This window comes from Polypterus senegalus, chromosome 1, assembly GCF_016835505.1.
Source record: "Polypterus senegalus isolate Bchr_013 chromosome 1, ASM1683550v1, whole genome shotgun sequence".
Taxonomy (NCBI): domain Eukaryota; kingdom Metazoa; phylum Chordata; class Cladistia; order Polypteriformes; family Polypteridae; genus Polypterus; species Polypterus senegalus.
The window spans coordinates 317,742,223-317,769,449 of NC_053154.1; the positions used below are offsets into that span (position 1 = coordinate 317,742,223).

General features: G+C 44.2%; 1 protein-coding gene across 4 annotated transcripts in view; it reads right to left on the reverse strand.

Annotated features, from left to right (window-relative positions):
- The window catches only part of ptpn5 (protein tyrosine phosphatase non-receptor type 5), a 153,989-nt gene extending 127,189 nt beyond the window's left edge, over positions 1 to 26,800 (reverse strand). Inside the window, exon 1 of one of the 4 annotated variants that reach the window (XM_039736632.1) lies at positions 26,388 to 26,800. Coding sequence is in view for 1 of the 4 variants with exons in the window: in XM_039736598.1 (XP_039592532.1) it covers positions 26,163 to 26,169 (7 nt within the window). In the remaining 3 variants the exon portion in view is untranslated. Of the gene's footprint in view, positions 1 to 25,867; positions 26,121 to 26,162; positions 26,186 to 26,387 lie in introns of those variants that run through there. The other 3 variants (XM_039736614.1, XM_039736598.1, XM_039736623.1) reach the window with 3 other exon arrangements.
- Positions 26,801 to 27,227: the final 427 nt, after the last annotated feature.

The following is a 27,227-nucleotide window of genomic DNA, read 5'->3' on the forward strand; positions in this document are numbered from 1 at the left end:
TACCAAGTAGTGTGGCAGACAGTAAGATGTTAGGGACTTTTAAAACTCGACTTGATGTTATTTTGGAAAAAAAACAAGTGGACAGGACTGGCGAGCTTTGTTGGGCTGAATGGCCTGTTCTCGTCTCGATTGATCTAATGTCACCTGTGAACACCATAGTCCTTGGAGACTCCTGTCTGTCCTCATCTCTCAACCTGCCCGTCACCAGTGCAAACAGGAAAGGCCTCAGAGCCGAACCTTGACATAATCCCACTCTCACCTTGAACTGGGGTGGCACGGTGGCGCAGTGGTAACGCTGCTGCCTCACAGTAAGGAGACCTGGGTTTGCTTCCTGTGTAGAGTTTGCTTGTTCCCCCTGTGCAGGTTAGGTGCATTGGCGATCCTAAATTGTCCCTAGTGTGCGTTCGGTGTGTGTGTGTGTGTGCCCTGTGGTGGGTGGTGCCCTGCCCTGCCTTGCGCCCTGTGCTGTGCTCCAGCAGACCCCCATGACCCAGTGTTAGGATGTAGTGGATTGGGAAATGCCTGACTGACTGACTGATCTTGAACCAGGCTGTCACATCACTGCACTCACACCGTCCTTATACATATCCTGCACCACCCTCACATACTTTCCTGCTACATACAGTACCAGAACTCCTCTCTTGGCGCCTTATGATACGCATTCTCTGTCCACAAACATGCATTGCAATTCCTTCTGACCTTCTCTGTATTTCTTCATCAACACGCTTAGAGCAAACATCGCGTCTCTCCTGGCAGGATACCATATTGCTGCTCACAGATCGCCCTTCTCCTCTCAGCCAAGTGTCAGTACTCTTTCCCATATCTTCATGGTGTGGCTGATCAACTTTATACCTCTGTAATTCCTTATTCTTAAAAACATTCCACAGAATAAACAAAATGGACTTGTGAGAGAAGGCAAAAAAAACACTTAGCATAAGAGAAGACACATTGTAACAAGAAATGAGACTGTTAGATTTCTGGGTCTCTAAACCTCGCACAACAATGTATAAATTATTTTGAGAGCTCCAGGGACCATCAAGAAAAGTTTAAAATGAGGCTCAGATCATGACAGTTGCACTACAGACATCATGCTTCATGACATCTGACCCGATTACCATAGCAACACCGTAACAACACACCCCCCCAACATGGCGGTATCCACAGAGAAACACAGTAAGTCAGATAAAGATGCGAGTAAATTGAAAAAGCGAAACAGAAAACTAACGTCACAATTAGATTCAGCATCCCAAAAAAGTCCAAATTCTTAAGTAAGTAAAAACAATACAAGCGGTTTGATCCACTAGGGGGCACCACAAAGCCTCAAACCCCAGGCACAGCTTCACAGACACAATTCCTTTTCAAATAAACACTGATTTATTTATACCAATACCTTCCCCACAGGTTCAAATGCATAATCGCCACAATTCTCTTCAAAATTTCCTCTCGTTCTCTCTCTTCTACTCCTCATTACCACCCAGGCGAGCTTTGTCAACTCCCACCCGACTCTGACTTGCGTAGATGAGGTTGGCAAGTCCTTCTATACTGGCTAACCTTGAAGTGCTTCTGTTCCTCCACCCATGTGGTTTACAAGCACTTCCAGGTTATGCAGAAACCCCATGCCGTATGCCTCCTCCATTTTTTCAGCACCCCCTGGTAGCACCCAACAGGGCTGAGACAAAGAACTTCAAGTCCCATACTGCCTTGTGGGGCACCACTTCAATCCGGGGAAGCTGTCATCTAATGTTCTGGAAGAGGCAATGTACTGAATCCACAGGTTTCTCCAGGCCTTCCATTATATGGGCCTCCCGACTGGGTATTGTTCCTGGATCTAACACTGCTGGGACGCCTGTGTATTCCTCCTGGCACCAACCATGCCTCTATTTTGGGCAAGAAAGTGGTTTCCTTGACCCATTTCTTGGAGTGGTATAGGGCTGTCCTATTAAGGAACCACCATCCTTCCCATCTGGGACGCCCAACCCTGCATATCATCCATCACAATGGAAACTTCATCACTCAGGTGTTTATGGAGGTGTGGCTACATGGAAGCTGGAATTGCCAAATGGCATTAAAAGGACTCTGAGAATACAAGGACAGACATTCTTTGGTCCGATGAGACAAAAATTGAACTTTTTGGGCAGAAATCCAAGCATTATGTCTGGTGAAGGTCAGGCCCTGCTGATCCCCTGCCTAGAGGTGGTGGAGGTGGCGGCATCATACTATGGGGGTGCAGTGACAGGAAAACTGGTCAGCACTGAGGGAAGGATGAATGCAGTCAAATACAGGAATGTTCTTGAAGAAATCCTGCTGAAGAGTGCATGTAACCTCAGAGTGGGGTGACGGGTTGAGCTTTCAGCATGACAATAACCCAAGGCACACAGCCAAGACAACTCTGGAGTGGCTTTGGGACAAGTCTGTGAGTGTCCTCGAGTGGCGCAGCCAAAGCCCAGACTTAAACCCTATAAAGCATCTGTGCAGAGACCTGAAGATGGCCGTTTTCTGGCACTTCCTATTCAATCTAACGGAACTTGAGAAGAAGTGTCCGAATCCAGTTGTGCAAAGCTCGAAGAGGCTTAACAAGAAAACTCGAAGCTGGAATTGTTGCCAAAGGGGCTTCTACAAAGTACTGAATCAAGAGCTCTGCATACTTTTAGAATTGAGAGGATTCTGTTTTTGATTTTTAAGAAATCTGCAAACCTTTCTGAAGATGTTGTGATCCGCCGGGCAGACAGTGGCAGACTCACTGCCTCAACAACGAGTCCGCAGTCCTTCTACACAACGCCATAGACCGATTGCCGATCCGCGGGGTACTTTAACTCAGCCAATGACCCGGCCAACTTACTCTTTGTCCCCTTCCCTCCAGGTTGATCCGATGCCAATTGTGGATCCACAGCCGCAAGACCAACCTGATGAGGAGGATTATCTGTGCCTGAACTGAAGGAGGGAGCCGAGGCAGAATGGCTTGTTTACTGTGCCCATGTGTCATGGAGTGGTAGCTCCCATTTCAATAAATTCTGAAGCCTGAGACCTTTAATGACTCGCGCATTACAACATGTGTTCACTTTGTCATTATGGGTGATTGAGTGTAGAATGATGGGTAAAAATGGCAAATGTATTTATACAAAATTACAATACAGTACAAGTAAGTGTGGGGTGACAAGGTGGCACAGTGGCAGCACTTCTGTCTCACAAGTTTGCATCTTCTCCCCGTTTCCGTGTAGGTTTCCTGGACTCAGAGGGTGTTTGGTGTGTGGGTGTGCGGACTCGCCCTGCAATGGACTGGCGCCCTGTCCAGGGTTTCTACCTGCCTCCCGCGTGCTCAAGTACACCCTCATGGACCCTCGTCTGGATTAAGCAGGTTAGAAAATGACATGACAATAAAGTGTACAGAAAGTGAAGGGGTCTTAATCCACTGTTCATTCCCAAACCCCTTAATCCAATTCTGGGCCATGGGTGGCCAGAGAATACCCTGGGAGCAACTGGACACAAGGCCCGAAACAACAAAGGTGGAGCACCCCCCCCAGTCACTCAATTGCCACTTTAGAGACACCAATTAACCTAAAAAATGTTTGCTTTTTGGGAGACAAATCTGTGCAAGATATTAACAAGCAAGAACATCTAACTGTCAGCAAGGTCTTCATAGTCTGAGCCGCAGTGAATGTGAGAGCTGCGCTATAAGGGAGACTCAGAGGATCGATACTTTGGAATTGTGGTGGGGGACAAAACAATTGAGAATTTCCTGGTTTGCAAGAAGATCTCACCAGTCATGGGAATAAAATCTGACTGTTCACTGGATGGCCTGGCAGATACTTTAGTAACAGGACAGGATTCAAGCGAGAAGACTCAGACGCAGGGCAAAAGGAGGAACTTGGTAATGATTACAGATAGGATTACCAAAGTAATGAATGCGACCTTGAGAAGCACAGCGGAGCAGAGTGACAGACAGGCCTGACATCTTAAGAGTCCCGGGAGGTCATGAAGAATCGGATTTGTCAGAACAACTGAATAATTAAGTAGACCCGGAAGATCTCCAGGGGTTTGGGAGGAAAACTGGATTACCTGGAGGAAACCTCACTCAGAAACACACAGCAGTTTGATTTTACTTTAGGAGTGGCGAAGAAAGCCACCCAGATGAAAGGAATTTTCTAAAGAATTGCCAGGCAAGCAGGGGTAAAGTAAGTGACTGGTGACAGAACTGTCACAATATCAAAGTCAAAACAAGGTTGAGGGTCTGGGCTTGTGAGGGTCCTGGATAAAAAGGGAGAGTATCCAGGCCTTTAATGACCTCTTGGGCACGGCCATCAGCAGTGTGTCTGTCTCTGGAGAGAGTGTCCACCTCCTCGAGAGGTTTATTGACCTCGGCAGTGACATTCATGTATCTGGTGACTGTTCCTATGAAATCAGTAGATGGATTGGGAGGGCATGGGGGGTCATGAGGTCGCTGGAAAGGAGTGTATGGAGTTCTTGATATCTGAAAAAGGACAAAGGTCCAAGTCTTTAGAGTCCCGCTGCTTCCGGTTTGTGAGACATGGACGCTATCCAGTGACCTGAGATGAAGACTGGACTCCTTTGGTACTGTATCTCTCTGGAAAATCCTTAGGTATTGTTGGTTTGACTTTGTGGTGCTTACGGAGTGCCAAATGAGGCACATGACCTGCATTGTGAGCGAGCGTCAGTTACGGCACTATACGGCCATGTGGCACGATTACCCAAGGGTGATCCAGCCTCGTTGTTGAGGACCCGAGTGGCTGGACCAGGCCAAGGGGACATCTGGCTACAGCAGATAGATGGTCATTTCCCTTTGGACTGGACTCTGTGTCTGCCTGGAGGATTGCCAAACAGGATCCCAAGCCGTTTCATCGTGTGGTGGATGCAGAAATGCGCTGTACCATTTGACCTGACATGACTTGTAAGTTTTTAAACTGAAAAAGCCTTTCTTTTATTTCCAACTAGCCGACGGCCACCATAGCATATGGCAGTGTAAGAATAGGAACGGAAAACGGTGAGAAAGGAATTCAGAAATCAAGAAGAAAGAAATACTTCCTGAAAGACGCAGCTGTGAATAGGTGTTTTGCTGGAGACGACAGATAATGAGTCGAAAGATCTAACCCTAGAAAAAGCCACGGACAACTGACTGTGGCTGAAGACTGGTTGTTGTAGATTAACGCAAATCTTTGCAAACATTTGTCCTTGGGATTTGTTGATAGTCATGGAGAAGGCGAGTCTGAGTGGGAATTGTGTGCGTTTAAATTTAAAAGGGAGATTGGTGTTGGAAGGAAGGAGGGAGATACTGGGAATGAAGATTGTTTCAGAATTTGGATAGCGATCAGTTTGCACTCAATAATATTTGTATGTATCCGGGTGACGATGAGTCTTGTTCCGTTGCAAAGACCTTTTGATGGCATAATATTTCAGAGGAGCATAACTACGGCTCCCACCTTGAGATGAAGGATATGGGGAGGCATGCCAGTTAGTGTGAGGGTGTGTAAAAACTCCTGTGGGTACGTTAGTTGATCATTAGGATCGTCACTGACCACTGTATCTACACTCTTGAAGGTCACTTTTTCACCCTGCATAAGATCAAGAACATTGTTGTTAAGATGTAGGGAATCGTCATTTGTGATGCAAAGAGCCTGAATTTCAGCTTCGCCACCATAAAATGTAGATGTTGCCATGTATTGATAGTACTCCTGACTTGTTGTGATAACTCGACTTGCATTGGAAAGAACAAAAGGAAGAACATCTCCAAATCTGTCCTAATGTGATACAATGAAATCTACTATCCTGTGTCGTAGTGAGCCTCCCACTGATAGGAACAGGCAGTTGCTGGATCCCAGAATAGAGATGACGTTGTACAAAAACCCATCAACAGAGAAGATACTGTTGTTCATTTTATAACAAAGGCTTAGGAAACAACTGTCGCGGTACAATGAAAATAGCAAGGAGTGAAACCAATGCCAATGGTTGAGAGAGTACCTTCCTGTAGCAGGCTACGGAAAAGACTCCCAGGCGCACACATGGCTGAAGTGAAAGATCACGCGGTCAGGCTAGATATAGGGTGGTGACGTGACACCAATGGGGTCATCAGAGAGGAGTGGGGAACGCAGTGGTCCAAAGAAGGAATAGGAATCGAATGTGTGTGGGGGGACCGGTTTTGAAGAGGAAGCAGGACGAACCAGAAGAGAAATATATATAAGAGATGATTTCATATTTATGTCAAATGTAAGCCGAGATGGACATTCCCTTACCTAGCTGGGAGTCCAGCATAATGAACTGTACAGAAGGGAAGAACAACAGAACTGGCATCTCAGCAGCAATGTTCTGCAACCACATACATAGCTGAGATGCCAAAATGGACAAAATGGATGGAGCATCCTGGCCAGGATAAGTAATGGGCTCTTTCCCCGTCTGGAGACCACACAGATGGGACAATGGGAGACTGCTTCTCACATGGAGGTTGTTCAGCCAAACACTGGGTGACAGCATCCCTTACAGTGAACCCCGATATGGATGGCCATAGGGAAGCATGGGAGTTGTAGTCCCATAAAACTGCCCTATTGGGTTCTGGGGGGAGTGGCCGGGAAGTGAAGGCTCAGGTTGCACCTTTCCATAGACATGCAGTTGGGACTGAAAGTAATTCTGGGTTGGGATGTAAAAGGAAGTCCTCCACTTCACCCAGGAAGTCGGAGTCGGGAGAGGAGACGGACAATACTCTGTGGTGAGGAGAGGAAGAGAGAAGGAGAAAAAAGGATTGTGCAGCATGAAAACAAGCCTTCAATAAAAACTTGTTTTGAACCCAGGGTCTTGTATCTGTGGACTTGTGCCTGAGGTTTGAGGTTTGTTGGCACCTTCTAGTGGTCACATACATTTTTATTTAAAAACTGTGTGTTTAAACAAACACCACCTCTATCCACACTAACATTTTCACATCATTTACCAAATCATCTCCGTCCACACTAAAACAACCAAAAACAAAAATGACATACAAACACGGGTCAAACGGTTTAGAACACCTCGGTTTTTCTTCACATTTAATCAGCTGAAATGCAATGGATGACCTAAAATGGTGAAAAGGCAAGCAGTAAACTACCAGAGGTTCAAATTTAAAGTTTAGGTTCACAAAAACTGAAAAAAGGAAAATATCAGAATATTAAAAATGGGCCTTCTTCATTGAACATACAGATGTGCTGCAGCAATTAAAGTAAATGAAGCCTTGCAAGTTAAAGCAAACAATTTGTACAGGTGTCCCAACTTCTTTTGATAAACCCCTCTGTGTGTCTTAAAGCAGAGTTGGAGCAGACTGTGTCACTACACCTCTCTGAAGTCCTACTTGGACAACATTACACTGTAGATAATGACAAAAAAATGGCAAGTAACAAATGAAACGAGACAGAGCAATATTACATTAGACGTTATTGTGATGTGAGATTTTGCATATAACTTGATAAATATTTTGTATGTCTTTATTTGTAACTTAGGCAAAGCAATGTGATATTAGTGTTACATTATTGATAATAACAGCAATGGTTCGATGGTTTAAGAACCCATTCCCCCTTTTACAATTGAGTCTCTTTGTAATTTTACGATATAGAAGTGCCTAAAACCAGTTTGACAAGTGTTTCTCTGCTAAAGTCTTTCAACCTCCATAGGAAAGCCAGGCTACCTAACTGCCAAGCTTTACGTTAACATATGGTCTTGGGGGCTGGCAGGTGTGAAGGTGTTCTATTCCCCCATTGGTCTGAATTATGGCTGTTTGGGACTGGCTTGTATCAGAAGCATTTAAGTACCATGACGTCCTATTGGCTCTAGGGGTTGGACAGAAAATCTCTAAATTTGCATGCTTTACTCTCTCTCTCTTACCAAACTGATGAACTGAAAGGACAACTTAATGAACTGCACAGCTCGGCAGCCATATTGAGACAGGCACGCGGCCTGTTCTGAAGAAAGCTGACCACCAATGATGTCTTAACTAGAGACATTTTTAAGTAACTAACAAGTTTGTGTGCCAACTGAAACTACACATCACCATTTATCAGGTTGTATGGTTGCCAATATTCAAATCTACTTTGCATATTGTTATTATTTATGAATATTACCAATAATACATTGTTTAAACTGTAAATTAACACCTGCTTGTCTTTTACTACACCTAATTGCCTGAGGTTATAGATGTAGGAGGGAAGGTGGGGAGACGTTATATGCTATAATACCTTATAAACAGTGGTAAGTCTGTAAGATTTGAGGTGTTCTGACAAAGGCTACAAATTAAGAATACAAAAGTGGAAAGTACAGCAAAACATATTACTCTACCAAGACAAAACAGACGTGTAGGCCTTTCATTTAGAGAAATGTCAAAAAAATCCACGTGTCAGTGAGTCAGTCAGTGGTGTCCAAAGGCAATTGGAAACTGGAAGAAACTCTGATTGGAGGAGATCTGGCAGAGTCAAAGTCACCAGCCAATCAGAAAACAAGTATCTGAGGGTCATCAGCTTGTGTGATCACAGGCGCCTCTCAGCACAACAGCTTAACAGTGCAGATCGACAAAAGCAAGTGTCACTGTGTGCTATGAAGAGGGGACTTTGTGCTGCAGGTTTGATAGTGAGAGCGGCAGCCAGAAAGCCATTCATTGAAGGACAAAAGAAGGACTTGAAATACCAGCTGTGGAATACTGCAGGCTGGAAGAAAGTCTTATGGACATGGGAATCTAAATTTGAAATCTTCACTTCATTGATCAAGGTGTTTGTACGCCGTCGACTTGGTGGCAGGAATGTCCCTCAGTGTGTGACACCGACTGTCAAACATGAAGGAGGAATAATAATAATAATAATAATAAGTTTGGGCAGCACGGTGGCGCAGTGGTAGCGCTGCCACCTTGCAGTTAGGAGACCTGGGTTCACTTCCCGTGGCCTCCCTGCGTGGAGTTTGCATGTTCTCCCCGTGTCTGCGTGGGTTTCCTCCCAAAGACATGTAGGTAAGGTGCATTGGTGATCCTAAATTGTCCCTTGTGTGTGCCCTGCATTGGGCTGGCACCCTGTCCAGGGATTTGTTCCTGCCTTGCGCCCTGTGCTGGATGGGATTGGCTCCAGCACACCCCCGTGACCCTGTAGTTACAATATAGTGGGTTGGATGGATGGATGAATAATAATTTTTTATTTATGTAGTGCCTTTCATACACTCAAGGACACTTTACAATTCAATTAACAGATTAACAAGACAATAGAAATTACATTGAAGAAAATGAATAATACTCATTGAAAAGATGTGTTTTTAACAGGAGTTTGAAATGAATAAAAGTTTTTCCTCGCGAAGGCTGAGAGGAAGCGCATTTCAAATTTTAGGGACCTTCACACTGAAAGCTCTGCCACCCATAGTTAATAGCCTGTATTTAGGTACAGTGAGTAACAGCGTCCGATGATCTCAATGCACGGGCAGGAGTGTAAGGAAGCAGCAGCTCAGACAGATAATGAGAGGCTAAACCATGAAGGGCTTTAAAGGTGAGAAGAAGAATTTGATATTTGATTCTTGAAGAAACTGGTAACCAATGCAAATCATGGAAGACAGATGAGCAGATGTGATGTGTGATGTGAGCAGATTTTTTAGTGTGTGTAAGTAAACGAGCAACAGAATTCTGAACATACTGTAATCTATTGATATATTTAGTCTGGGGGCCATAAAACAAAGCATTGAAATAGTCCAGACGGGTAGTGATGATGAAAGCGTGAGTGAGTGTCTCAGTATCCTTCACACTGAGGGAAGACTGCAGATGAGCGATGTTATGAAGATAAAAAAAACCTGTCTGTACTATTGAGCAGATGTGTGGTTGAAAAGTAAGAAGCTGATCATAGATGACACCCAAATTACGGACTGATGCTAAGGGTTCAACCAGGATCCCATCGACGTCAATGTTTAGCCCACGAAGGGTCGAGAGGACAGATTTGAAGTGATTAGACAGGAAGTGTGATGGTCTCGGGTTCTTCTGCTGGAGGCAGAGTGACTGGCATTCTGAATCACAAGGGTGTAATAGCTAGCCCGGCCACAGACAGACACGACACCACAATGTCCACCACACACGTTTATTTACACACTATTTACAAATACTACTGTATTTACAGTTCACTCAGTCCTTGGTCCTTCGGCCGCCTCCACTCGTCTCTCGCAAGCTCTGTCCACTTCCACCCAACTCTGGCTCCCTGAATGGAGTGAGGCGGCCCCTTTTATAATGCCCCAGATGTGCTCCAGGTGCCTGATGACGAACTTCCAGCAGCACTTCCCAGTGTGGCGGAAGTGCTGCCCTTGCACCCGGAAGCACTCCGGGCATACACCATCCCTGGTCTGTCAGCACTTCCTGGTGTACCGGAAGCGCTGTCCCCCAGGGATCAAGGACCGGCCGGGTACCCAGGGAAAAGAAGTGCCGCTCTCCCGGTCCCTCCCTCCTTCCTCCAGGGTTCCTGGCTGTCTATCACAAGGGTTATCAGAGTTTATCTGTTATATCACCAAGAGGTGGCTACTTTGATGAATCAAACATTTGAATAACATTTTATTCACTCAATGATTCCTTGACTTATTTTTTATCTGCCATTGTTTATTTGTTCTATGCTTTGATTTCATGAAACATTAAAGACATTAAAGACATTAAAGACATTAAGACATTTCCATAAAAACTGAAAAAACCGAGGTGCCCTAAATCTTTTGACCAGTAATGCAGATGTTTGCCTACACTGGACATAAGTGGAAAAATCCCTGAAGAAATGCTAACAACGACAACCGCTGGATTTACTGTGTCACACACAGACGACTTCAGGGCTCGTCTAGCGGCAGTTCTACCCGAGTTGTATGCTTCAGATTTTAGTTTTGTTTATTTCCTCATGTTATTGATCATGTGATTGCATGGGCTATCATGTGATCACTGGTTTCAGCAGCACCTTGAAGCTCTGTGCTTTCCGATTGGTCAGGTTTCGTGGCTTTATCGGCCAATCCCAGAGGTCAGTCCAACCAACTCCGGGCTAGAAATCGCCACACTACGGAAGTCCGGTACCCCTCAGTGGATAACTTCAAGTAAAAAAATTCTCTCTCTTTATGTTATAGTTAATGGCGTAAATCGGGCAAAAACAGTTAGGGTTACATTTTTCGATTTTTTGCATTTTCACATTAACGTTTCTTGATTTAGGCATGCTCAGTAATCTTTGGGACCTTGTCCTTATCAACCGCAAGTCGAGGCTTGGCCCTGTCACCTAATGCCTCCCCTTTCATTCTGCCTCCAGACCCAAAGAGCGATGACGAGAAGATCACTGATGTCACTTCCGGTTCTGGCAATTTCTACCCACAACCGCAAGATGGCAGCCAGTCTCAGAGCACACTTATGTCTGGAAGGAAGTGTCAATAGTACAGATGTTGCTGTAATTTTCTACAAAAAACACTTTTTTTCAGTTATCCAGGGCTTCACCATTGGTGCCCCAACTCGTCATCATTGTTTGTACTTTCCTTTGTTACAACTGCAATGATCTGTAAGTGATTGACCTTTTATGCATGTATGCAGCTTTCAAACCGTACAAAACACAATTTAGATGCAAACAGGTTAGCAACGCAGCATGGAAAGCAACTCCACTATGTTCAATATTTTTTTTTTTTATAGAGGGTGGCATGGAAATGGGAAATTTTGGAATTGGTTTTTGGTGACCCTTGGGCGTGAGCAGTTGTTTGGGACCAATATGTCCTCATTTAGAACCCCTTGCTGTTAGTTCTAATGGAGCAGTGGAGTGGTTTGCTGTGAAAGCCTTTTATAAGAATAGTGATAGTGTGACTGCGGCGCAAGGGGAATTTTACTGTCATTACCAGTTAGGACATCATGATCGTGTCCCATCTGCTCATGCGATTACAACACGGGTGCGTAATTTCGAAGAAACGGATTCAGCCTTAAAAAAGAAGTCCCCAGGTAGAGCCACTTCACACACTGCCTGCTCGACAATCGATGGCAGCTGTTTGACGGCCATTTGGAAGGCGCGTCATTTCACACAATGGTGACATTCCATGGCTTCTGAGATCCCCATCTCACTGTTTGTGATTTTCTGTGGGGACATCTTAAAAGCCAAGTGTAACCTGCAACCATTGCTCAACTAAAAAGGAGGATTGAAGAGGAAATACATCGAAAAATGTAGAATTTACACAACAGGCGGTCATAAATCACATACTAATTAGATTACTAGGACAGCATTTTTTCACTTAAGAAATATAACAAAAGTTAGACCTCTTATAAGATTGCAAGATGCTGAAAAATGAGTTCACACTTTTGTTTTTAGTCGACTAGATTACTGTAACGCACTCCTCTCAGGACCACTCAAAAAAGACTTCAATCAGTGCAGAATGGAGCTGCTAGAATCTTAACTAGGAAAAGAAAATCCGAGCACATCACCCCAGCCTTAGCGTCACTACACTGGTTACCCGTGCCATTTAGAATTGACTTTAAAATACTGCTTATGGTGTACAAAGTTTCAATAATCTGCTCGATCTTATCTTTCAGAAGGCCTCTCATCTTAGACTCCAAATCGTAACCGTAGATCATCAAATGAGGGTCTGCTTAGAATTCCAAGAGCTAAACTTAAAGAAGTGGTGAGGCGGCCTTCTGCTGTTATGCACCTAAAATCTGACATAGCTGACCGATAGAAATTCACCAGGCTAATATGGTGGAGCACTTTAAAAAACTGCTAAAAACACATTACTTTAACATGGTTTTCTCATAGCTTCATTTAAGTTTAATCCTGATGCTCTGTATATTCAATTAATTATCATTATTATGCATGGTGGCTCCACAATCTGTAGTAACATCTACTTTCTCTTCTGTTCTTTTTCTGGTTTTCTGTGTTGTTGTAATCTGTGCCACCAACACCTGATCAAAGCGCCGTGATGTCCCTACATTGATGGATTAAAGGCCAGATGTCCCCATGACTGTCATCATCAAGTTCTTCCATGTGAACCCTGAATATCACGAGGACTGATTGAGGTCATTTATGTTAGGCAGAATGCCTAGCGGGGGCTGGGTGGTCTCGTAGCCTGGAACCCCTGCAGATTTTTTTTTTCTCCAGCCGTCTGGAGCTTATTTTTGTTTTTTCTGGCCTTCCTGGCCTGCGGTGGGCTGGCGCCCTGCCTGGGGTTTGTTTCCAGCCTTGCGCCCTGCGTTGGCTCCAGCAGACCCCCGTGACCCTGTAGTTTGGATATAGCAGGTTGGATAATGGATGGATGGATGGATGTCCTTCCTGGCCATCGGACCTTACTTTTATTCTATGTTAATTAGTGTTCCCTAATTTGAATTATTTATTTTGTCTCTTTTCTGTTTCTTCATCATGTAAAGCACTTCGAGCTCCATTGCTTGTATGAAAATGTGCTCTAGAAATAAATGTTGTTGTTGTTGTTGTCAGAATGTGTACAGAGAAATGGACAATGGCTTCATGATGTTTTCTTCAAGACATAAAATGAATATTGAATGATAATGATTACCATCATTAATTGCATATCCTGTACAATACATTTCATCATTAAAAGTATTTTTGAATGTGTTTATTTGTGAATTGAACGACAATTGAAAATTTCCAGTTTCTCTGCTCCACCCTGTATTTATACATTGCGGCAGACGGCCAGTGCAGCATACTGTATGTTCCTGGGGAACAAGCATGGGAGACCCAATACCTCCCCCTGGGCGCTAGATGGCAGCCTCCCTGGGTTGTAGTGGTGCCTCGGACTCCTGAAGGGCTTCATGGGAGTTGGAGTTTAGTGTAGCCCTGTTGGGTTCTGCAGGCACTGCCAGGGGGTGCTGCAGCAGGAGCTGCTGGCCCCTCTGGGCAGTATTTTCACCACATCCGGTAGTGCAGCCGGGTGTTGGCCATCAAGCACCTGGAGCACTTCCGGGTGCCTAATAAAAGGGGCCAGTGGCCACCACTCAGGAGCCAGAGTTGGGAGGAGGAGGTTGAGGTTGTCTGGGAGGAGTGGTGGAGGAAGAAGAGTGTGGTGTACTTTATTTTGATTTATTGTGTTGGTGTTTTGGGGCTGTGTTAGCGCTGAGGGACACGGAGAAGACGTGGACCTCAGCTGAAGAAAATAAAATCTTTTGCTGATTTTACACGTACGTCCATGTCAGTCTGTGTCGGGTCAGGCGCATATATAACACCCGTTTCACAAAATATTTTGTTAGAACCCAAAGATGAAATTGTCTTTTCATGTGTTCATTGTGAGGGAGCGTCAGTTACAGCACTACGATCATGTGGTGCGATTTCCCGTGGGTCATCCCTCTTGCAGGATCCTTATTGTTGAGGACCAAGTAGCTGGACCAGGCCAAGGGGACGCCCATGTAACACCTGGCTGCAGCAGATAGAGGCTCATTTCCGGAGGGTAGGACTGGACCGCGTGTCTGCCTTGGGAGGTTGCCAACCAGGATCGTGTGCTATGGCTCCTTATTAGTAATAAGATGTAAATGACAAAGGAGCCAATAGGTCTCCATCTGACTCGCTTCCATTGACACCTGAGTGGTTTCATCAGGCACCATTTGGCTCAATTAAACAATTAAGAGAAAATGACAGACTGAAAATCATTCGTTTTAGGCTTCAAATCATTTGGATGACATCCTTGGAAAGGAAAAAAAATCTACAATATAAGAATCTAACGTTGCAGACTAAAAAGCCATAGAATTAAATAAGGTTTGAGACTGGCAAGGATTGGTTTCTAATTAAGCAAATTGGGTTGGAATGAAAACCTGCAGCCACTGCGGCCCTCCAGGATCGACATTGCCTACCCCTGTACTGGAGGAGAATATTACCATCAAACCCTGGCTAGTAGTAAAGAGAAACACAGGATCATTATAAGTAAAAATATTTACTGCTCTTGAACAAAAGTAAGCTCCATGGAGTAGAAAAGGCAAAAAGGAGTTGCCCAATGTGAAATTCAAAAAAACAGAGTGCAGGTTCAGAAACATCCAATAAATGACAAGAACATCAAGAGAGCAGAAAATCACAATTAAAACACTCACCAACTCCCAAGCGCATTCAAATGAACTGCAAAGGGACTGTGGATTGTCCCCGCCTCTTTAGGGCTGAGGGCAGTCTAATGAAATGATGGACAGGTGGCCCCGCCTCTTGGGGAAACACCCACAAAACATCTGATACATAACACAAGATACATAAAAAGATATATAATATATATAATAAACCATTAAGGTATTGCATGTGTGCAGTCTGACTGGTCGGTTTGACTTTGCATTGAGACACAAGAAGAGGAGAAAAAGCGCAGGAGTCACGCTGAGAGAGTGGCCTTCAAAGATAAAAAGTATAAAACCAGACAGGCGGCGCCATGAAAATAACATCAGACTATGAACAGCAGGCTTTATGGGAACACGCGGTAAGGAGAGGCTCAAGCACACAAGGATATCGAGGAAAGGCACAGAAGGTACGTATAGAGCAAAGGATAGCACATTTTTTTAACTTATTAGTCAGTCAGTCATTATCTAACCCTCTATATCCTAACACAGGGTCATGGGGGTCTGCTGGAGTCAATCCCAGCCAACACAGGGTGCAAGCGAGGAATAAACCCCAGGCAGGGTGCCAGCCCACCGCAGGGCACACACTAGGGACAATTTAGGATCGCCAATGCACCTAACCTACATGTCATTGGACTGTGGGAGGAAACCCACACAAACACGGGGAGAACATGCAAACACCACACAAGGAGGACCCGGGAAGTGAACCCATGTCTCCTTACTGCGAGGCTGAAGCGTTACCACTGTGCCACCGTGCCACCCTTTAACTTATTAACATAAACAAAAACTCAAACATGAGCAAAAAATACACTAAACAGAAACTTGAACCCCAGCTAGAGCAACACCTACATTACACAGTTGCAGAAGAAAATTCACAGGTAAACAAGGCAATGTGAATAAGGCTTTAGGGAGCAGTGGTCCTTGATTTCTACCCTCAAAAAATGTTCCAAAACCCCAAGAAACTCTTTCTAGTCAGGTTCACGTTTCACGATAGCAAAATTAGTCAAGTGTAACCTTTGTGACCTTTCCTGTTTTGGTCGTGTTGTGTTGTGTAAAAGTAGCGACAATAGGCACTTTAATCTCTATGGTCCCTTTTACATCATTGGACAAATTAATACTGGAAACGCCTAAACTATTAGCCTTGATCTACATGTAGACCCCCACAATACTTATCTATGTGACATACACGCGTCACTCATTTTCATCGCAGATCACGCAAGGGCCGAGGCTGGCTGCATCAAGAACAGGGCTGTCTTAACAGCATTATAGGCCCCCCAGGCAAAGCAGAGCACTGAGGCCCCTAACCTACACAACCACTCAAAAAGTCACAACATACATAGATTAGTATGGGACCCCCCAGGCAACTGCCCAGAGTGCCCATGCGCTAAGAAGGCCCTGCTCAGGATTAGTACTAGGACTCCGAAAGCACAGAAATACCAGTAAGTCCCAAAAGCATGCAGTCCCAAACACTTCCCAAAATGACCACTAGAGGGGGATATCACTCTCAAAACCCATCCATCCATTTTCTAACCCGCTGAATCCGAATACAGGGTCACAGGGGTCTGCTGGAGCCAATCCCAGCCAACACAGGGCACAAAGCAGGAACCAATCCTGGGCAGGGTGCCAACCCACTGAGGACACACACAAACACACCCGGGTCAATTTAGAATCGCCAATCCACCTAACCTGCATGTCTTTGGACTGTGGGAGGAAACCAGAGCGCCCGGAGGAAACCCATGCAGACACGGGAAGAACATGCAAACTCCACGCAGGGAGGACCCGGGAAGCGAACCCGGGTCTCCTAACTGAGAGGCAGCAGCGCTACCACTGCGCCACCCTCTCTCAAAATCCAGTTAGTAATAAGGGCAACCATTGGATCTTTATAAAACAAAAGATTTACTCTTCATCAAAAGTATTCCATTCACTGTGAAGCTCTGTGGAGCACAAAGGTGAAATGGAATTGCCTGTAACAAAAGGCGATCCGAGCAAACAAAATCCCAATGCAGAATTCCAAAGAAGTAATCGAAAGGAACAGAGCAGAAGGTCACATAGTCTGTAAATAAATAAACCCGCCACACCCAGGGACATTCGAAATGAACCGCCAGGAACTGTGGGTATTATAGGGTGGAGTGGCAGTTTTAGTTTGCCCCGCCTCTAGAGGGACCACCCACAAAACACATGGATTTAAAAAAAAAAATGCTCCATATAAATAACACAAATTAAAATATCATAAATTAGCAAAACAGGTATAAAACATACCTGGGTTTGCTTCCCGGGTCGTCCCTGCATGGTGTTTGCATGTTCTCCCCGTGTCTGCGTGGGTTTCCTCCTACAGTCCAAAGACATGCAGGTTAGGTGTATTGGCAATCCTAAACTGTCCCTGGCTGGTGTGTGCTTGGTGTGTGTGTGTGCCCTGTGGTGGGCTGGCGCCCTGCTTGGGGTTTGTTTCCTGCCTTGCACCCTGGGTTGGCTGGGATTGGCTCCAGCAGACCCCATGACCCTGTGTTAGGATATAGTGGGTTGGGTAATGGATGGATGGATGGTTAACATTATACAAAATGAACTACCTGCATTTTTAACATATAATTTAATAATTATAAAATATATAGAATTAAATAAAAACATTATTAATTTGCACTTTATTTAAGTGAGATTCTCCCTGAAAGATTTTTGATTCACTTAATTGGGGAGTTTAAAAGAATTGAACCAGTGTTGTGAATTGAAACGCCCATCACTATTGCCCACAACTCACTGTGACGTTTTTTAAGGTCAGTAGGGGGCTCTGTCCCCTGCTCACTTCGTTCACCAACCCCCACTTCGCTCGCGTATTTGTAAGCGAATGTACAATTTACACAGATTGTTATTTTCATGGGAATTGTTACATGTGCATAATAGAACTAACTATTTCACATTACAGCGAGTAATTAACCATATTAAAAAATAGTAAAACTTAATAAATTGAAAGAAAATTATGTTGCATGTTGCGTTAGAGGTATTCGTTGCATTATATGTTTTCGTTCTATTTGGCTTTGAAATTAACACGCAAATACTTTTTAAACTTACACTTTTACTGTAAATCTTCAGTAAAAACAAATTTTTTTTATTCACTTTTTGAATTTTAATTCTGTGTTTGGAGTTAAATTGTGACAATGCAACGTATAACTGCCCCTGAGTGAATATCGTTTCTTTCTCTCTAATAAATAAACCGACTTTTTCGAATGTTTGTCCCTGTGATTTGTTAATTGTCATAGCAAGAGCTATTCTAACAGGAAACTGCAAATGTTTTAATACGAATGGCATATCAAGATCTCCTTTGGTGTCTAATGTTATCCGCGGATGATGTACTACATTACCTTTCTTGTCGCCTGTTAAAATTTTACATGTTAGAATTGTTCGACCAATTTTGAATGCAACTAATCTTGTCCAATTGCATAGCCCATCACTCAGACATAAATTACGCAATTACATTACGATACATCCTTCTTTCAACAGTAATTCAGCTGGTGGAAGACCCGACGGTGTGAACGGTTGTAGATATTCTACGGGATATTGTAAGCTGATGTTTTCATGTTCCGCACCATCACCACCAACTGTTTCAGCATAGATTATTAATACGCATTTAACCAATTTGCCGTGTAACTGATCGATAATTTTCACGTTAATTTGTTTGACTTCATCGTTTCCCTGTGCTAGGGTTGCCATGTACTCATTTTTTACTGTTGATATCCCTTTGGGATGATATACCTCAATAAGATTTGGACATAATAAGTCTTCTTTAATTGAGAACCTAAATTGAGGAAAACATAAAAATTTATAAGAGTTGAGAGCGCAGGAAGTGTGTCTGACAAAAGCATTCACACGAATGAGTGGTGTGAGGACTGTGGACGTGTGCCGTTAACCATAATTGTTTGAGAGGAAGGCGGGACCCCCTCTACCAACTTGGAAAAATCTCTTGGCAATAGTCACGCCTCGTCTCAAGATTTTCTTTTATAATAGAGAGATATGAATGAAATCTTTGACGAAAAAAATTGCTAGATATGCCATGTAGTGTGAAGTCAGCCTGTACAGTGGATCTCCACCAAGGGGGACGCTTCATCCCTTTTCAGTAAATCCCCTGACTTATTGGAGAAGGAAAAAAAAAACAAAAGGTCTCTTTTGTGTTGTTCACACAACCTTCTTTGGGATGTCCACAGAGAAAGCCGCCACACCAACTAATTAAAAACAGCAGTGACTCTTAGGAGCACCGGCGTGCTGTGCTGTCCGCACAGTCAGAATACAACCAAAGCTGACACACAGCCATCGTACGACGCTGAAAGACGCAGCACACGTCCAGGAGGAAAGACGCAGGCACATGGGACAAAACAGAGATGGTGCATCCTGACACTCATAGGATTGTGTTTCAGATCAATAAACAAATCTAGCAAAGCATTTGGGTGGTCTTCTTACAAGAGGGCCTCTTAGTGACTGAATTAATGGTTAAAACTACACGTGCATCATCTGAAATGTTGTACTTAATGAAAGTGACATACGAGAAGAGGCCATCATAATTATAACATTTATTGCAGCAGTTACTGGATATGAGGTTCTCAATAACTTGTCCCCCTACTCTTTGACCACTGCAGATGCTAATGGCTATGCCAGCCTCTCCTACGGTTTCCAGATCAAGCTGCATGAATTCCAAAGACTTGTCTCATATATCAGTAACTATCAAGATTCACCGACATCAGACTGATTCAGCACAGGGTGTTTGTTTTAAAGGAGTTGAAGCTGCCATGACGCTAACATTTCAGGTACAGTACTGCGGCAACAGTGATGTGCCTTTGCACGAAACCACACATGCGATGATAAAAACACTCACACGTGTTCTGCACATACACACGGCACACACACAATTACACCTTTCCAGACAGACAGACTGTACACACACAAAAGAAGAATGAGGGTAAGACAGCACCCTGAGCTGACACTACCTTGGTTTGCCTTGAATGGAGGAAGGCATCACAGGTGAACCACGACGTCACTTCCGCTACGTTGACTGAAGCGCCACCGCTCCCAGCCCGTCTGCTTTATAAGATGAAGAGCAACCAGAAGTCATTGTTCATTCTGAAACCTGACCTCTTCAAGAGACACCTGACACACTGACAGTCCTTCCATTTTTTGTTTTTCTGGAATTGTATTCCTTCAAAGTGGTTACTGCCCTGGTGTGCCAACACCTGAACAGTCTCTCTGGTTACCTCCCTACTATACACTGTAATACTAATATACTATATACAGTGGGACCTCGGGTCACGAACGTCTCTGAACACATACAAATCGGATAACAACCAAAAAGTTTGCCAAACTTTTGCATCTGTTCACGACCACACACTCGGGTGACGAACAAGCCAGTTTCCCTTCCGGTTTGTACGTGCCATTGATTTCCACACATGTCCAGTCTCTCCCTGTGCATTCCCTGTACATTGAGTGACAGAGAGAAAGAGTGCGAGTGAGCGAGTGAGAGAGAGGGATGGCTGGCCGTGTAAGGCCGAGAAGGAAGTTAAAGAATGCACCGGGCTTGTTTTTAAAAAGACTGCTTCCAGCATTGTTTTAACCTTGTTGTATTTATTGAAGACTTTTTTCTATTGGATTTTAACCTCCACTTCACTTCTGTTTACACCGATCGGTTTGTAACGTGCATTGCTGCAATGTTACTTTTCTTTCTTGTTTATTAAATTACAGATTTTTCAAATGTTCATGTTATCCCTGTGCTTAAAACTCATTAAAAAACTGTTTACAGCGAGTGGTTTGTAATACTATAGCACAAACTCTTGCAGTGTTACTTTCTCTGTTCAAAGTTTACTCTGTGTTATTCAATGTTTAGTTTACTATTACACTGTGCATTCTATGGTACAGTATAATTAACTATCTTTGTGCTTAAAACATCTTTAAAAAAATATATTTACATACAGTTTGTTACAGTCTGGGATTAATTGTATTTACATACAATCCTATGGGAAAAAAATTACTTCGGGTCACGACCAAATTGGGTTATGATCAGAGTTTTAGAATGAACTACGGTTGTGACCCGAGGTTCCACTATGTATATATATATATATATATATATATATATATATATATATATATATATATATATATATATATATATATATATATATATATATATATATATAGTGAACTTGGACCCGGACACAGGCAGACGGACAACATAGTTCCACCACACACTGTTTATTTACAAGAATTATTACAATTTGTGCTCCCCCAGTGCCTCCAGCACCGTTCACCCAACTGTCCAGGCCTCACAGTCTCTATGCCTTTCTTTTGGCCGCCTCCCGTCCTCTCTCCCGCTCTGTCCTCTTCCACCCGACATCCACTGCTGACTAGAGGGAGACGGCCCCTTATATGAGAACCCGGATGGGTTCCAGCTGCTTCCCGGCAATCAGTCATAGCCACACCCCAGTGTGGCGGAAATGCCGGCTGTGCACCCGGAAGCCATCCGGGTGTCCCCTTTCGTCTTCCCCCCAGCACTTCCTGGTGTGACGGAAGTGCTGGACTCCAGGGATATGCAGGCATTGGCCACGGGTCCCTACAGGGCTGGGCTTCCAAGCCCTTTACCTGAGGCCCCCTACATAACCAGGACAGACGCCCTGTCGTGGTCTGGAGGAGGCACAAGCCCTCCTCCGGTCCTCCTGGGCATCCCGGCCAGGCTCCAGCCCCGTCCGGGGACCACAATATATATTTATATATTATCATCATGTCATATATGTCATCTATTCATATCTGTGGATCAAACTCTGGGCTCATCCAAGGTACTATATATGACTCTAGGTCATAAGGTGGGACTGGTGCTAACTTTGTCCTCTCCTATTCCTTCTGCAGTACCGAGAAGATGCCCAGTGAATGCAACTGACTCCGCCCCTTCCATATACACTGTGGTTGCCTAAAGAAAATTTCAGGTGCCAGTTGGGTTGCCCCGTTTAATATTCAGCCATATATACATTGGTATGCTTCACATTTATGTCCATCCGTCCATTATCCCACCTGCTATATCCTAACTAGAGAGTCACGGGGGTCTGCAGGAGCCAATCCCAGCCAACACAAGGTGCAAGGCAGGAAACAAACCCTGGGCAGGGTGCGAGCACACCACAGGGCACACACACACACACAGACACACAGAGCACACACTAGGGACAATTTAGGATCACCAATGCACCCAACTTACATGTCTTTGGATTGTGGGAGGAAACCCACGCAGACACGGGGAGAACATGCAAACTCCACGCAGGGAGGACCCAGGAAGCGAACCCATGCTGCTCACATTTAATTAAAACATATATATACAGTATATATAAATGTATCTACTCAATACATATAAAATCCTATGCCTAAAAGTGCAATGGAGACAAAATTATGTCACGTTTTTTGTCACTCCTTAAATTTAGCTTAGTTTAAAACCTACATATATATTGTTGATATCATTCTTTTCAGTATTTATCAAACTTTAATGTGATATTAGATTTTCAGATTCTTTTTCCCTTTTAAATATAAAAATATAAAGAACTCACATTCCGTGACACAAGACTTTGTGCCAAGAGATTTAACGACGCCCGGGGCTGGAAATAAAAGACAAAGAGTAGGTTAGCTGCTGTTCAGGCTTTTAAATGCTCGAAGTGGCGTGCGAGATGCAGATCACATGGCACAGCAGCAGCAACAAGACAGCAGCTGATCGAGCAAAGAGGAGGTAAAAAAAAAAAACTGCATTTGTTTCCCATTGCATCACCATTTAAGAGGGGGTTTCGGAGGAGTGACTGCGTCTCCTTGGGGTGCGTTCAGCCCCCCTCTTCACAACACGAGCGGCAGAGACGTGAAGTGGCTGGCGTGTAGTGCAGGCCGGGGGGAACCCCCTGAATGTAATATACCCCCTGTATGTATATATATATATATGTAAATGTGAAGCATGCCAATGTATAATAATTGCTACTGTACAATAGTAGGCTGAATGTGTTATGTGTGGCAGATTGGATAAGACTTTAGATGATGGACTTCAAACACTGAGGAACTGAGTTTCATCAAGTCACTTCACCTGCCTGTGCTCCACTTAGACAAACAAAAGAAATGGAACCAGCTGTATCTCAGACATTGCAGGTCGCCTTGGATAAATTGACTAAAGATGTTTGCCAAATAAGACACAGTGTTATGTGTTTGTTATTTGAATACCAGTGTCATAAGTTGTACCCAAAGTAAGGATCCTTGTAACTGAGTGTATGTGTTTGACTGTATTCGATGTTTGTTTTATTTCTTTTATGTGTGTATGTGTGTGTATCTTTGTTGTCATTGAGCCTTGTGAGCACTGCTTAGGGGAAAAGAACCACATTTTGTTGTATTGTTATACTGTGTGGATTAACATTAAAGGTGCTATATAGATAGATAGATAGATAGATAGATAGATAGATAGATAGATAGATAGATAGATAGATAGATAGATAGATAGATATGAAAGGCACAATGTGATAGATAGATAGATAGATAGATAGATAGATATGAAAGGCACAATGTGATAGATAGATAGATAGATAGATATGAAAGGCACTATATGATAGATAGATAGATAGATAGATAGATAGATAGATAGATAGATAGATAGATAGATAGATAGATAGATAGATAGATATGGGACTTTTTTTACAGAGGCTCAATAAATCAATCAATCATTTAATTTTATATTATGAATAACAAATTCCTTGTCAAACACACAACAGAATGACTAAAATGACTAAAAACCTCTGCACTGGCTTTATACTAAACCTCTCCATTCACACAGAAGGACACACACACAGATATCCCCTCACACACACACACACACACACACACACACACACACACACACACACACTCACACACTCATATTCTACACAGATGTACAGTACATACATACCTAATTTTTCTACACTTTCACACACGCTGTATATTTCACTAATCGAGCTGTTCCGCATTTCTGTGTGTTTAGCCTCATTTATTTGTTCACACGGTACATATGTGATATTTAGTTTAACTATTCATGTTATTTATCACAGCTGTAAACTTGAAGATGCGCGCTGAGTCTGAACTCAGTGAACGGCGCTATAAAACGATACAGTGGACTGAGTCAGTAGCACACTAACAGATATTCACACGTAGGCACTGACAAACATCCATGACTGTGTTTCACTCCCACGTTATACGCATACATTTTACACATTCAGACGTTAAGTGGTCTGTCAGTATTATGGCATTATAAGAAGCCCCTGACTCCCAACCAAATCCCCCACAATATAACGCTCTGTAATTTCCACAAACATTTACGCTGCACGTTTGACTTGACCTGCAGGTAGCATTCTGAAAAATTACACTTTGACTGCCATCTGTAAACCCCTTAACTTAAACCCCGTATTGTACGGTGGGCTATAATGGCTTAGGCGGGGTATCCCATCCAAAGCTGCTCTCCTGCCATTAGCGCCACCAAATCCGCTACATTGGTAAAGACATGCGCAGAAAACAAATTCGTGGGCGGACTATTTGAACCATTCATTCACCCATTCAGCTATCATCAACTGCTTATCATAGCAGCACATTGATTTATTTGGTCTGAATTATTAAGTATAAAACTAACAAGTGCAAGTAAAAGCAACACTCTGAGTCACCATCAATCCATTCTGCTGTTGTAGAGGGCCGGGGGTCATTCTGGCTGCAATTTATTTAAGGCAGGAACCAAAGGTGGACGCGGAAGCTACTCACGCTCGCAGGGACTTCATCTTTTGGGGAAGTGGTGTGAAACTGGAGTACGAGAAAGAAAAGCCACTGTGACGAGGAGAACGTGTGACAACTAAACACGCGTGAAGTAGCATCGCTAAGCACTCCGCTGCCGTGCCCACCCCAATAATATTTACTGAGCGGCCGAAATGCCTTTATCGAGTAAGTTAATATTATTTGTTATTCGCCTGACAGCTCACAATATGTGAGATTAGATTGGTTCCAATTTCCTTGGAGCACATACAGGTGATTTGACTTGCTCAGGGTCACACCGTGTCAGTAGCAGTTTTTTGAAGTCCAAAGCCACCACCGAGCTACTGGCCATGGTTGTTCCTGAAGGTTTCGCTTGTCCCACCATTCGTAGCGTAAAGCTGCAGCTCCTTTGCGAAGGAGTTCTCGAACTCAACAACACCATTGCACAAAGCGATAACTTAATAACACAACACGAAGAGAACAGGAAACGCGAGCACGAGGAATAACAGTTCTTCATAATTAGGAGAAGCCTCAACAGTGTAGCTTGATTTTATTCTCAAACAAGCATGTGAGCACAGATATACCGTAACGTCTGATCTAAATAAATAAATAAATAAATAAAGCCAGCGGCTCCGTGACAGTCGTCATTTTTTTTTTCTCCGTTCGTGTCACTTGCAGTGCGATGCGCTGTCTTCTTGTAGGAGTGAAGCCGTTAAAGCACAGCAGGTAGGTGGCTCCATCGCACCGGCTCATCTCTCAATCTGCATAAAATGCGAAGTCTAATGGAACTGCAGAAAATGGACAATTCTTTCAGAACTCGCTGTTTTCTTGATTCATAAAAATACCCACTCGACGATGCACACACACACACACACACACACGCACACACACGCAAACCCCCAAACCCGCACAGAAGAACGATTAATATTCATTGCACGTAATCATTTTTGTACCAAAACGGAGTGTGATCTGCCAATTAATCTCCCAAATCAATACGAAAATAAAGTAAGCTGTACAATATCAAACCATTGCAGCATCCGAGCACGCCTGATTAATATGCGCAGCACACAGAACAAGCAACCTGTTTATTACCTGTGCGCTGCCATCATGACGGGTCACCCTGTAGCCCAAGCACCAGTCCCCTTTTGTCATTCTCAGGTCGGCTAACTGTTTGGTGTAATAAACGCTGCAAATATAGCATGAATGAAAAAGTCAGGGGGTGGGGTAGCGTGTATTAACGGTGTGTGCGTGTGTGTGGAAGAGTAGGAGGATGCGCAGAGTCCCGGTGACAGCAGCCACAGCAGTAGCAGCAGCAGCAGCCCCTCTCCGAATCTCCCTTCTGAAGCAAACAGGCAGTAAACCCCAAAGCTCCGGCGGCTCTACTCACGCAGCATGTGGATCCCACTTCTTCAAGTCAATTAGCGGCTTGAGACGCGCGCAAGTCGCGCGTGTGCCTGTTCTGCGTGTGTGTGTGCGCGCGTGCGCGTGCGAACGGGTCTCATTCTAGCGCCGATTTCGCTGCTGCACTTTGTCCTTTTCACGAATCGGATGATGCATCGAGCCACCCTTAAAGTTGGAAGCAGCAAGGAAGAAGAAAGGTGACAAGCCTTACCTTGTCGAGCGCAGCGCAGATGACAGTGGCCAAAAAGAGGCGACCTGCAACGCGATTAAAATTCAAGTCACAAGTGAGTGAAGCGCTGATGCACCCAACGAGTCGGGCTTACTCTTCGGGGAGCTCGTCTCTCTGTCTCTCGCTCTCTCTGTCTTCCCCCACCGTCTCTCTCTCTCTCTCTCTCTCTCTCTCTCTCTCCCGGCCACTAGTCCCTTCGGCCAGTCAGATGGTGGAGAGTGCGTAGCCGTGGCAACTGGCGAAAGGGGGGAATGAAGAAGATGATGATGAAGAAGAAGAAAAAGAAAAGAAGAAGAAGAGGCAGCTCTCCAGAAATCACAGCTCATCTGAGCCCCTCCACACAGCAGCAATCTTTACCGCCCACCTCCCTGATTAAATTGTGTGGGCAGCATCCTCCCCCCACTACTACCACCACCACCACCACCAGCACCTTCCAACCCCCCTCCCCTTTTTTATTTCTTTTTCAGCTCAGTGATTTGATTGACAGAAAGCCTTTCAAAGCCCACCCACCCACACACACGCGCGCGCACGCACACACATGCACACACAGTGTACACTCAGTCTTTCCATTGCTACCTCGCAGACGCACACATGGATGCTCTCTCTCTCTCTCTCTCTCTTTCTCTCTCTCTCTCTCTCTCTCCCTCTCCCTCTCTCTATCTATCTTCCTATCTCACCCCCTCCCCCGCCCCCTTCCCTATGGGTAAAAAATATGAATGAAAAATACATGAACAGACGCCAGGCGTCCTCCTCATATCAGCTCGAACGAGGCTGCAGGACATTTTGCAGGGTGCGCTTTCTTTTTTCCCGCTTTAATTTTAT